Source organism: Aptenodytes patagonicus, chromosome Z, assembly GCF_965638725.1.
Source record: "Aptenodytes patagonicus chromosome Z, bAptPat1.pri.cur, whole genome shotgun sequence".
NCBI classification, from domain to species: Eukaryota; Metazoa; Chordata; class Aves; order Sphenisciformes; family Spheniscidae; genus Aptenodytes; species Aptenodytes patagonicus.
This window is the reverse complement of record NC_134982.1, coordinates 47,825,771-47,838,711: the sequence shown is the minus strand read 5'-3', so window position 1 is coordinate 47,838,711 and position 12,941 is coordinate 47,825,771. Positions and strand designations below refer to the sequence as shown.

General features: G+C 37.6%; 1 protein-coding gene across 5 annotated transcripts in view; it reads left to right on the top strand.

Annotated features, from left to right (window-relative positions):
- The window catches only part of CDC14B (cell division cycle 14B), a 47,915-nt gene extending 37,990 nt beyond the window's left edge, over positions 1-9,925 (top strand). For 2 of the 5 annotated variants that reach the window (XM_076363147.1, XM_076363145.1), the window contains one exon: positions 6,644-9,925. In XM_076363147.1, coding sequence (XP_076219262.1) covers positions 6,644-6,683 — 40 coding nt within the window. In that variant the 3' untranslated portion in view covers positions 6,684-9,925. Of the gene's footprint in view, positions 1-3,128; positions 3,246-6,643 lie in introns of those variants that run through there. The other 3 variants (XM_076363148.1, XM_076363144.1, XM_076363146.1) reach the window with 3 other exon arrangements.
- The last annotated feature ends 3,016 nt before the right edge of the window (positions 9,926-12,941 follow it).

Sequence of the window (12,941 nt, the reverse complement as noted above, 5' to 3'; positions counted from 1 at the left end):
GGTGTCCCGAGGATCTTACCCTTCTCTAATATAGTTTGGGATTTTTTTGGTGCTGAGATTTTGGGAGGATTTCCTCTACTGTGGCCTCATCTCGTGTCTATTATAAAACCTATCTATCGAACCTGCTATCAAGTGAGGCTGCTAGTCTAATTGTGTTAAATCAAAATTCCAAATGTTAAAGATAGTTTCTTCTCTTACCTTAAACATGTATGCAGTAGCATTCTAATATAAGGTCTGATAGCACTGTTACTGCTCCTAAGCTGACAGTTGTTGGGCCCAAAGGCAACTCTGGGTGTTTAGTTGTAACACCATGTCAGACAATGGTGTAAATGGGACCTTGTCTGTTTTCCTTGAGGTGCTATCAGCCTTGGAAGTCTACAATTTTAGGCTGATTTAAACATGTCTGTTTGATCATGCAGCAAATGTTTTGTTAACGGGGATCTCAATCAATCTTTACTCTTGGGTAGCCGTGTGAAGTTGTGTATCGCTTAGATGTAAAAACGACATACCTACTGAAGAGCAGATGACATTAAAGGTTCTACCATGCTCACAGCTGGCTCTGAGCTGATCCCATAAGCCAGCTCCTTCTCTCCTTACCCTTTGGTAGATACAGCAATCTTAAGAGGACGATGTTGTGGTTGGTTTGGTTTTAAGGTGCAGTTATATGTGGTGACTATTTTTATGAGTCACGTTCCCATTTAGAACCTCTCTTCTTTTCTTTCTTTGCTTTGAACAGATGAAATGGAATTCTGTGGGAAGTGAGGACTTACCTATGGTATCTTGAAAAGATTAATATTTAAGTGTTTGTGCAAGATGATATCTTAACACTTCGTAGTGTTTCAGTTCATATTAGATAAGTATACGGGTTTAAGCCATGTATACTGGGCTGTTTTCTGAACTTCTGGTGTCAGGAAAGAATGGACACCTGTAAGAGAAAGATTATAACCATTAGATCATGTTCCAATAACTTTTTCTTTCTTTTATATGTACATTATGTGCATTTTATACAGAGAGACACTGTATGTGTATATTTAAGGAGAAAACATGATTTTTCCATATTTCTGTCTGCATGAGCACTAATAAACCAGCATATGCCATGATTTGGTCATGCTTATGTTTCAGTGACTAAATGTTACAGGGTTAAGCCAGCTTTGTACCTTTCCGTTCGGTCCTGGAAGCTGCTAGAGGCACAGATAAAAGGTACAATGCAAGTCTTTTTTCACCACTGGTGTTACTTTTAAAGCTTAGTTGAAAGTGTAGCAGCCCAAATTTGTTCACATTGTATGACAACTGTGGCACTGAAAACGGAATTTTAATATTAGAACTTGTTAGAACTGGTTTACAAGCACAATAGAAATTACAAAGTGAACTTCCAGGTTTTGAACCTTTTCACCTTGGGCATGCAAGGAAAACAGATTTTTATTAGAAGAATTTGTGTTGTCTACCAAAGCATGATATGATGTTGAAATTACCTGGTTTTTGTTTTCAGTCTCTTGAATAACTGATTCCTCCAACTGTGAATGTGTTGTGTTTACAGTAGAATTTGCTTTGTATTTTGATAGTACTTGCCATTACAATCTTGTATCTTATCTCGGAGGAAGAGAAGACTGTTTGGTTTGGACTTTTGCAAATCAAGGGACAAGGTTTTGCAAGTCTGAAATAATAAGACATTTGTTCAAGTAGAAATTTAAAATACTTGAACTTTGTTGTTCTGTAGTCATCTGTTTGCTAAACAATCTAGAAGTATGTGGTAAATAAGGTTGCTGATCAGTTTTACTGCTCTGAAGAATTTATTTTAGATGAAATCGTGTTATCTCCAATGCATATTCTAATTCTGGGATCTATGTGGGTTATCAAACCCATATAAAACAGAGAAAGCATAGGGGGTTTTTTTCCATTTCTGTTTTTGGTGAATATGTTACGTGAGTATGAAAATACTCATAATTTCTCCCATGTATGTCTATCCACTTTTGCTCCAAAAGTTATGTTTTATGTTCATGTCTAGGATTCCTTGAAAACAGTTTCTTCAGAGTATCAACCAGACTGCAGTTCATACAACTTAATGAAGGTTTTGATTTCCAATCTAATATAATCTGCTGACACAGATGGACTCAGTGAAGCCACTGAAAATTAGAGTCTAATAACAGCAGGGGAAAAAAACAGTAATAGCTAAGTTACTCTTAGCTCTGAATCTCTAAAATGATGCATAGTTTTATAATTGGAAACTTGCACAGATGGAATGACTAGGGAACAGACGTATAAAATGATGCACTAAATAGGTATCTGTGGACTCCATTGACCAGTTGTCACTTTTTGTCTCCATAGTATCATAATTTCACTACAAGTATTTAGGAATACAGAAGACGTGGTTTCCCTGTGAACCAGTTGGCTGGTGGCTAAAAATAGTTGTTTGCATTTCACAATCTGGAGTTCTTTTGTTACTGATGTGAGCAACTCTAGGATTTATCTGCCTGTTTAGGAAATAGTCAATATATTGCTCTAGTGTCTTCCAGAGAAGCGGTTGAGCACAACCAGCATGTAAAGCTGAGTTTTGAGTATGGTGTAGTAATTCCCTGTAAGCACAAAATGCCAGCATATGCAATGATTTCCCTAGCCTACTGTATTTGAAGGGAATAACTCATGGTTAATTGCAGGAGATTTAAACAAACTGAATTACTTGGGTTTATTGCTGAATTCCTTTCTGTGTCCATCTGGAAAATAATGTATGTTTTTGTTGCATACTTCAGATTTTCTCTTTTTTGTTTTGTTTTGTTTTGTTTTGTTTTGTTGCAGTAACTTAAAATACAATTTCTTAGCTTTTTGTCTTCCAAAAACCTAACAGGAAATTCAAAACCATTAATTTAATCCATGCTTTGAAAGCAAAAAAAAACCCCAAACAACAAAACAAACTGCTATGCTCCTAATAAACCAACGTGCATTACTACAGTTATAACAAGTATGTTATAAAGAGAAGGATGTGTTTCAGGCAGAACAGTTTGCTTTTCAGAATGATTTGTGAAAAGCCAGCTGATACTTGTTAACTCTGCTACAACTGTAATATCCTCTTTTCAGTGTTTTCCTAGAAACTTTCAGGTTATATAATCTTTCTTTTTTCCTACTCTTTTCAGAGTAATTCTGCAGTCCAGTGTTCAGAAAAATAAAACCTCTGAACCTAGCATTTCTGACAGTACAGACATTACTAAAAGAACTACCAGGTCTGCTGCAAGAAAAAACAGTTTAAAAAGGTGAGAGTTACCCTCTTTAAAGATCCAGTAACTGTTCCATAGGCAAATACTTTGAGCTGGCGTATCCATTGCTGACAGGAGCTTTTGCCACAGTTCAACTCCTCCTCCTAGCAATGGGAAATGAGAAACAATTTTATGGTTTATGTCAAGTACTGAGAATATCTGGAACCTTAAACCTTATGTCATTTGTTTATGTTGCTCAGTCTTTCAACTTGGAGAATTTTATATTGTAATTCCTAATGTGAGTCAGAATTACTGAAGGTGAAGGATTTTGGTAACAAAAAAAAAAGCCTTTCTTTAGCAAACCTCTGCCTGGAGTAAGAGGTGGAAAAGTTGTTCACAGCATGGAGTCAATTATTAGTCCGTACATGAAGTCAAAACTAAGAGGAATTTGATGGACGACTGAAAAGCAGTAGTAGTGGAGAGGTGAAGTATATAAAATGCATGTGTATACTGCTATGAGATTTTGTACTGATAGTATGACTGATAATCTGAACTGAACCTGTTCAGTAAAGCGTAATGAAATTTTAAATTCAGATGGATTTATGCAAGACTGAAAGTGCCTTTTGGCCCAGAAGCATATGGCCACACTACTACTATGTTTCTTTGTGTGTGCATGTGTTCATGCCCCTCTGTGGCAGTTCTCCAGGTCATTATCAAAGATGAGCCTGGGAGTGTAGCTTAAAACAATTTCCAAGCAATTTCCGGTGGTTAAAATTGACCAGAATTTGTCTTATGCTTATAGTGAAAAACTTTTGAATGGGTCTGTCAGGTGCTGAAGAGACCTACTTTTGTTGGGAAGAGTAAAAGGTGTCAAATAACACAAAAAGCAGTTATGTAGCTTGATTTATAAATATTGCTGAAAATTCCAAGGTTTTGTGCAGCTTTTCTTTCCCCTTCGTCATCCTGTTACCTTGAAGGTAGCAGAAGTTATGAGAAATTCACTCTATCAGGCAACGGAAATGGTCATTAATAGTAGACTGCAGTAAATTCTAGTCAGAGAATTTTTAGCAGTTGGCTATATGAATTACGTTTTGATTCGTATAACAAGATGTTAAAAAATAATCTCTTTTTCCTAAAATGCATGTTTTACTAAAAAACTGAAGTATTTCTCAGGGTTTTCCTGTTTGGTTGGTTGTTTTTTTCCTCCATTTTGCATCGTTTTCACCATGTCAGTTTTGGCCCAAACAGATTGATGGGATTCTGCCTGCTGTTTTTATTCTTTGTGCCTCTCCCAGTTTTAAGCTCCTTGCAACTCTCGGTAGCTGTATACATGCACATGTGTAAGTGAACAGATTTTCAGTTCCTCGAAAACACACCTCCAAGTTTACCTTTGTGTTGTGTGAGATGAGAATACCTACCCTTAGGAGGAAACAACATCCCTAAAACAGAGTTCATAGAAGATTTCAGTTATTTTGAAAGAAATCCTTTAGGTGTATTGCCAGATTTATGACTCTGAGGACCAAGGATCAGGTTGATCTCAAACTTCATGAACTACTTCATATTTTAATGGATTTTCTAAAACTTCTACCCCAAATACTTCATTCCATATACTGTTTCTTTTCTTCTAACTTTTGAGGTCAAAGAATTTCAGTCACTTTATGCTTGCATCCAATAATCAGATTTGTCATAAATAGTTATGTCACAGTTCTGGAGTTCTTAATTATCTTGTCATCTGAGAGGGCTAATTGGGTGCTGGTCCCACTAAAGGGGACTGTATGACTTGGTATGACTGTACAATTTCATGGATTTAGAATGCAGTATCTTGTTGTTTATCTTGTAGCTGTCCGTTTATTTTTCCTATAGCATTTGGCAAAACCTCACTCTTTTTTTTTTTTTTTAAACATCCCTTTGTTTTTTCATCCCTTTTAAGTTTATTTGAATCTCTTGAAGTCTGTGCAGTTTGCATTACCTCATAGTGCTCAAATTGATTGACCTATTCCAGATCAAGTGAATTGCAGGGTAGAGGAGAATAATTATTATTACAAAATTGTGATCATGCCCTAACCAACATCTGTCTTTGTCAAGACCTTGTTGCCTTCTCTGAACTTCCGACATTACTATGTACCCTTATTCTTTCATTTTCTTGTCTGATACGTTCCAGTGGAAACATCTTGCAATATTTTTACATCAATCTCATTTGTTGATGCTTTAGGTCATTTTAGTCAGTTCTTACTGTAGACGAATCACATTTGCGACCCATCCTAACGCAGTATAATCCGCAGAGCTGGGTAATTCGTTTGCCATTTCATCCTTCAGACTGCTGGAGACACTATCATAGAATGCCCCCAGAATGATTTTTCAGCTAGAACAGCCATTTACAGCTAAACCACTCTATTCTGGCTTTGCAAAGAGAATTTAGGGAATTTCTATCCTATTCGTAACATTCACTGCATTTCCTTTGTGGAACACCTCTAGATGTTGGCTGCCATCTATGAAAGACCAGTACTGGTGGACATAGACATTGTATCTTGTGATTGAAATAACACTGTTGTTGAACTGCAAGAAATCTCATTACTAGAGCGTTATCCACAGTCTTTTTCTGTGGATGCCCTTGTTTCTCCAGTTAAGACGTCTTCCTTGTAAATTTGCCAATTACTGAGAAGTTCGTGTTTGTATTTTAACAAGGTACATACATCAGATATAAACCAACTGAATCATAGTAAGACACAAATGAAAGAGTTTTTTCCATGTTACTACACATAACAGAATTAGGGTTATGTATGTAGTAAGTAGTTGATTAGAAATGAAATCTTGAGTGGTGAAGGAGTTTTGGTAGGCAGAGGGACTGCAGGTCAAGTTACTACAAAAAAATAATCGGGAGTATGGGGGAAAAAGTATGAAAACTGTATTGTATAGATTCCTTTACTTCTTTTAACCAGAGAGGTTTATCACAAAAACTAACAAAGAGGAATACACTTTAAAAATCTCATATGCTTTTGCATTGCTGGGAATTGTAAAGAAGCCTTCTGCACCCTTGTTCAAACACTGAAAGCTACCTGCAGCGTCTCAGAGCTTGTCTATATGTAATCTAAATCTAGCTTTAAAAAAATTAATGGTTCTTTACTATTCTTTCTACTTTTCCTACAGTCCGATACCTCAGAGGGAGAGAAAGAAAAGGAATGTTTTACAGCAAATGCACTTAATGAAATTATGGTACTTTGAATCCTCTGTTGCTTTTCTGTATGGAACAGAACCTTTCTTCATGTTGTCTGTGATCAGACCAGTCCGTGCTTTCTTTACAAACAATATTGCTGTGTTCTTAAATGCAGTGACTTTTATCTTCTGTTTCTTTCTTTGAAGTATCATTTGCTCATTTTACCTTGCCAGAAATGTTTGCTTGAAATGCATATTGAGTAAGTATTTAACTTTTTTCCCTCAAATATGTTTTATTTCAGCAGCCAGTCCGTCCCAAGGACTAGAACAGTATTGCGTTAAATTTCAAATATAAGCAACCAGTGTTGAAGAGGATATTGAGGAACAAAGGGGATATGACAGGAGGTGACTTGATGCAATTCAAGGAAGATTACTCTGGCTCCATTTTTCAGCAAAAGTGAAACAGAAGTATCTCTTCCGTACTTGTAGAATAAAATGAACTGTCAACATGCTTGGTAGAGACTTTCCTAATGTGCTAACACTTCCTCAAACGAAACCAACAAAATCTGTGTACATTTAGACTCAGGTGTAAATACTTAAGCTCTCTATTATAAAGAGGGCTTGCTAGTATGTATGATGCATGTGTATAAATTGTGATGGCAATCACTTAGCTGCTGACCACCAGAAATGAAAAGATGGTGGGAGCTTTTAAATATATAAATCTGTGTTGTCTGTTCAGACTGGGCTCAAGTCTCCACTTGAGACTGAAAATCAACCACAAAAGCTTTTTTCTTATAGTATTGGTACTCTCCTGTGTTAATTGGCTATTCTTTCTTATTTTGTATGAAGTTTTTTATGAAGCCGCAGTATTGAGTACACAAAGTAACTATTGTCCACCAAAGAGTGCTTTATTTTCAAAGGTTGTGTGGTTTGTTTATTTTGAAAAAACTAACTATAAGCAATTAACTTGTTTTTAATAGTAATAGATTTTTAGTTTTCACAACCAATGGCTCTTTTAACTAGTTGTAATTGCTTTAAATCTGGTATGATTTTAAGGGGGAGGAAAAACAGATTACCATTTGAAGCAGTGCTGTCATACTGAAATGTCATTACTGTTTCTTTTCCTATCTTCAAGTCTTTTAGGAGAAACTTTAGATTACCATATCTAAAAGGTAAGAATTTTTCCCGGATTTTATTGGTACACTTGATAACATGTGGATGTCGCTGTTTTTTAGCTTTGAGACACTTAATGCGTGCAGCACACAAAAAAGGGAAGTTAAGCTTGCTGTACAACTGAGATCGGTAGTGGAACTCGGGGGCAGGTATAGTTTTTAACATCTAATTAACACTTTAAAAACTACAGCTTACCTCTGTTAAAAAGCAGTGTAATTTTTAGAGGAATCTGTCTGAGACTGAAATTTTCATCCACTACAAGACTGTTTTCAAACACTGGCAGCGTTTTTTCCCTACCACTTCTCACATTATGAAATCTCAAAGCTGGTTTTGCAGTGATGTACCCTTGTCTGCCAACTGAAGTTTATAGCTGCATATCCCTCAGATGAGGACTGTTACCACATAGCCTTAAATATGATACGGTTATCTGTTGATTTAGTGACTCTTACAGTAGGAAGTAGAACAAATGGAGAGATCTGAAATGTTAGCGATGGAATAACTGAAGTTTTTAAAGATACAGATTACCTCTGCAAGGGGGGAGAATTTTCTTTTTATGAATGTAAACGGGTAGGTTCAGTGACTAGTTTCAATCTACATTCTTTTAAATTAAAATTAAGCTTTCTGTTAGTCTGATGATTTTTGAGTGCCAATATGAATAGCCACATACTGGCTTGAAAACATTCTGTGGCAAGAGCATCATGAGTTGGAGGGGAAGCAGAATGTGAAGTGTAAGTAAGCTTACAGGTAGCATCCGTGAATTTGGATCGTCAAAATTTGCAAATATGAATACAAAGAAAACAGAAGAGGCTTGTATTGTGCAGAATAAAGGACCATTGAGGCTCAGACCCCAAATATTTTTTGTTTTCCTCTTAATCTTCACCCTCACCACCATTTTCTTCTAGGTGAAAAAGCACCTAAAAGAGAGGGACAGAATTCACCCTGATACAGTGATTAAAAAAAAAAAAAAAAAGACAAATTTTAAAGTAAGCCACTTGCCCAAAAGCTGAAGTACCAGGTAAGCACAATAGTAGGTATATTGTGCAAATATGAATCCGTGTTTATTTTTGAAGAAAATTCTTATCTTGGAAGGCAGAAGGGATGAAACTAGTGACGTGAGAGGGTGAGAGTCAAAACAAGAAAGATTCAGTAATATTTATTGTGTTTGGCTTTGCCCTTCTCTCAGCTGAGCTTCCTCTTTTAGCGTCTTGTTTTTAACCTAAAAATAGTGACTCTATTTCACACCCCTTTCAAATTCCAAATTGGAATTTGCCTTTTTCAAAGTAACCAGCAGAGCCATTAGCACTTTCAGGTTCATCAGAACTAAATTTGCATAAAACAAGTGCACAAACACACACAATAGCAACTCTAGCTAAACCAAAACTGCATGTTTGGCATGAATGTGTTTCAGGATACCCCTTCCACCACCCATTATTGTAGTGAGAAACACATAAATGTCAAAGGGATTTTACGTTTTAACTCTCCAAACAGCCTTATATGGAAAATTAACTCATTACCTCATTGTGTCCCATCTAATTGTATTGCTTAGTTTGTTCTTCTGAATTTTAGTACTTTGTCTAGCATTGTTATTATACCATACCAAAGCTGTCTTAAGTACAAGAATGAAGAGAGGGCCTGGGTGAGGGAGTCCTTGGTTTCTAAATCTTTTTGGAATTCTGAAGTATTATGTGCCAAAATGGAATGTGTGGTGGCAGCTGCATCACCATTGTACCACAGAGCAGCTGAAGGAAGTTACTTCTGCTGTCGTCAATTAGGAGTTTTTCCTTAGAAATTCTTTCCCCTCTTTCAAACACGTGACAGATGGATTCTCCCTTGATCTCTTATTTAAAGGTATGCAACATGCTCAAAAGCTGTAGTATGTTGGGTCAAATTGCTGGCTTCCATTACAGCATCAATAACTTAATTCAGATGTTAACCCAGACCTTGTCTTTTTGCCTCAGTATGACAACAGAGGAAGTGCTGCTGATTTAAAACAAAAAAAGTAAGATTTGTGGAGACTCATGCGTTAAAATGGGAAAAAAAAAAAGAAAAATGTGATGTTCACCAGTTTGTTGCACTGCAGTTTTTATATTAATGGTTTGCAGACTGTTTGTCTTGCGTAAACTCATGTACAGACTATCAAGATCTAAAATTTCTTGACTAATCAGTACTGTTCATCCTGATTATTTTTAAATTGTATATTTCTAATCATATTTTTTTAACTTGGATTGACAGAATGGGAGTTTATTTTGCTGAAGGTATTTTTAAGATAAAGCTTCATATTATCTTGTAATATTAAGTAGTTCAATATGCATTTGTGTCTCATTTGAAAATACTGCATATTGTATTTGATTTTATACAAAATATTGAATAGTAAGAATTGTAAACATGAATTGTGTAAAATTAAAAATAATAATCACAAGTTTGTTTTCTCACTTTTATTTCCAGCATTCTAAAAAAATTCATCATATCTGTACCACACTGGTTCATATGTGCTCTGAAAAATAATGCAGTAATCTCAGCTGCCTGAAAAACTTCAAGTAAAGCACAAATCCTTAAAACATATACTTTTCTGATTTCAAAAATAGAGAACTTCTGGCTCTACATTTCAGGGGACTCACTTTGGACAATAGTAATTGTATTTGAATTGTTGGGATACTGTTACCCAGTAAAAAACACAGCTGGAGTTCTTCTTAATTTGTTTCCTTCCTCTGTGATCATATAATACTCATTTTTGGAAACAGGCATCATATTAAATACTATATACTTTGATTCTTACCATGAAAGTGAAGGTTTCTCAAATGTAAAAACTAAATTTTCGGGAACACTTCTTTTTGCATTAGGGTTGATGGCGGTATAGTTTAGTCTTTTAAAAAAAAACAATCCAAACACAACAGCAAGAAATATTGACCAACTCGAATACTTCTGATCACCCTTACCTTACCTGCATTAGAAAATGCAACATTTGCACACCCCAAGCAGAGCCTGTTTGACAAGGAAGTAAACTTTCGCTTGCTCAAAAGATACAGCTTTATGGCTGGACAATCTGTGTTCATCTGTTGCAAGGTGATCTTTTCTGAACTTACATGAATGTTTAAACCACCTTTTCCTGACAAACTATTTGTCTGCTGAAGACTGAATGATGGGTTTTGCCTGGGAAAACGGGTTTATGCATGTGGTGCCCAGAAACACAGTTAAGCCCCATCGTATCACTAGCGATGTAAGGGGTACTGGCACTGGGCAGGGGAGGGTGGAGGACTAAAAAATCCTACACAGAACAACTCAACAGTGGCCCAGATCAAATCCATTGACAAGTTGGTGCACTGCAAGAATAATCTGTTTACAGTATTTCTGAATAACTTCGATTTGGCTCTATTTAGTCTTCTTTGCATTACAGTTTCTACACAGCCTATGTGGTAGATAAAAATATACTGTAGCAAAATGGATGTGCTGTTTAGAAATATTCAAGGCTGGTGTTAAAGAGAAACTGCATGCTTTAAAAGCCTAATTCACAGGGAGTTTGTTGAGGGAGAGAGATTTGCTTTTTCTTGCATTTGTGTTTTTGGGGTTGGTTTCACACAGGTGTGTTCCTCACCAGTAAGCCCCTAAAATGGAGTAAGTCTGAGAGGAGATGGGCAAGGGTGATGTACCTGTGAAGCTCAGGGAATGATGCAGGGTGCGATGGACCACAACTGTTGCAAAGACGACTTTATCTCCACACAAATGGGACCGAAGGGTGGACTTTGTTTTAGGTAAACGGCTACCAACAGTTGAGTGGATCAACTGGCGGTGTAAATGTTTCTCCCCAAGTTCTTTAAAGAGAGCGAATGTGTCCCTGAGCTGGCCGGACCAGCATGGGGAGAGTGAATACATGGAGTACAAGCCCCAGACAACTGCCAGAAGAATTTCGAAGAGAGCAGCTGGCTTGAGCTGGCACCAACCCTCCTGTTCCTTCCCAGCGACTGGGGACACCCTGCGTGGTGACAGCAAGGATACCATAGGGACCAGTAATGGGAATCACACCACTATTGTGACTGAACTGTGTATTGCAATTGCTGTATTTTGCAAAGTGTAACTTACCTTTGTGTTGTGTTTTCAGTATACTTTGTTTCACCTTAAATCAGAAATGCCGTGTGACATCAACCATCTTCAAGTAATTTTGGTATTAAGCATGACACCCTCCATCCACAGGGTACCTCCAAGAACCTGGTCCGAGTGTTGGACTGCGACAAGGGGGACTGGGGAGGGCACCTAGAAATGCTGCAAGCAGCTCCGCTCCTGGTCCGTGTCCTCCCTATCAAGCTCTGTCCCAGTCCACAAGGCTGCTGAAGAATCTGTGGCAAAACCAGAGAGCCCAAGCAGCAGCTGCTGTTGTTCATCCCTCAGCCCGGCATGCAGTGGCCCTGCTGCACAGCAGCAGATGCAAAGCACTTCTGTGTCACTTGCACCTCCGACTCCCAGCTCTTCCAAGTATGCCAGTTGCTGCAGACCAGTTACGCCACAAACAGGACGAAGCAGTAAATCCCAAACTCCTTGTGCCCTGACAGGACAGGGGTGCAGACAGGAGGTTACCCTTGGCAGTAACTACTGTTAATGCAGGAAAATCCAAAGTGATGGCTGCCGAGAGCAGGAAGACAGACACTATGCAAATGCTGAAGCAGACCAATTCTCACCATTGTGAGCTTGCACTTACCTCCATCAGTGCTTTGATGCTCTTTTCTTAAGATGGCAGGGCAGTTCCTTGGTATTCTACTCAGTGGAAGGGCTCAGCCTCCTCATTACCCCTCCTTCAAACACACGTTTCTCTCTAGACCCACTTGTGTTTCTTCCCAAGGTTGAGTTCTGCCATTACCAGATTCATCTTTCACTGTTCTTCCCAAAATGTCATGCTCCTAGGACTGAATCTCTACTAGGTACTCACAGCAGGTGACATTTGTCCTGGTGTCATGCTTCTAGGCGCTTTTTGTCCATCCCTTCCACACCAACATCATCTCTATTTTTAAGTGAACTATTATTTAATGTTGGTTTGTTGGGTTTTCTTCCCCCTTATTCGAAGGGTTCCTTCCCTTCCTCCCACTGATCAGACCTTTTCCAGCCCATGGTCTTCTTTCACTTCAGTGGAAGCTTCATTGAAAAGGTTACTAGGTTTTACTTTTCCCACAATAGCTACCAAGGTCCAGAGCCTTTGCTAGAGCCAGGAAAACCTCTGAAAACAACATTCAATCCGTAAGTAACAGAAATATAATCAAGCCACTAACAAGCACAGAATTCCTGTATTATAGTATGTCAACTTATTTTTTCTTGTGCCAGAAGAGAATAAATCTGTACCTTGTTGCTGGTATTTTTACCTTTTAGCAAAGCCACCCTGCTAATTCAATTACATTATGCAAAACTCAGTATCTTTCATTCAAATAGAAACCACTGTACAGA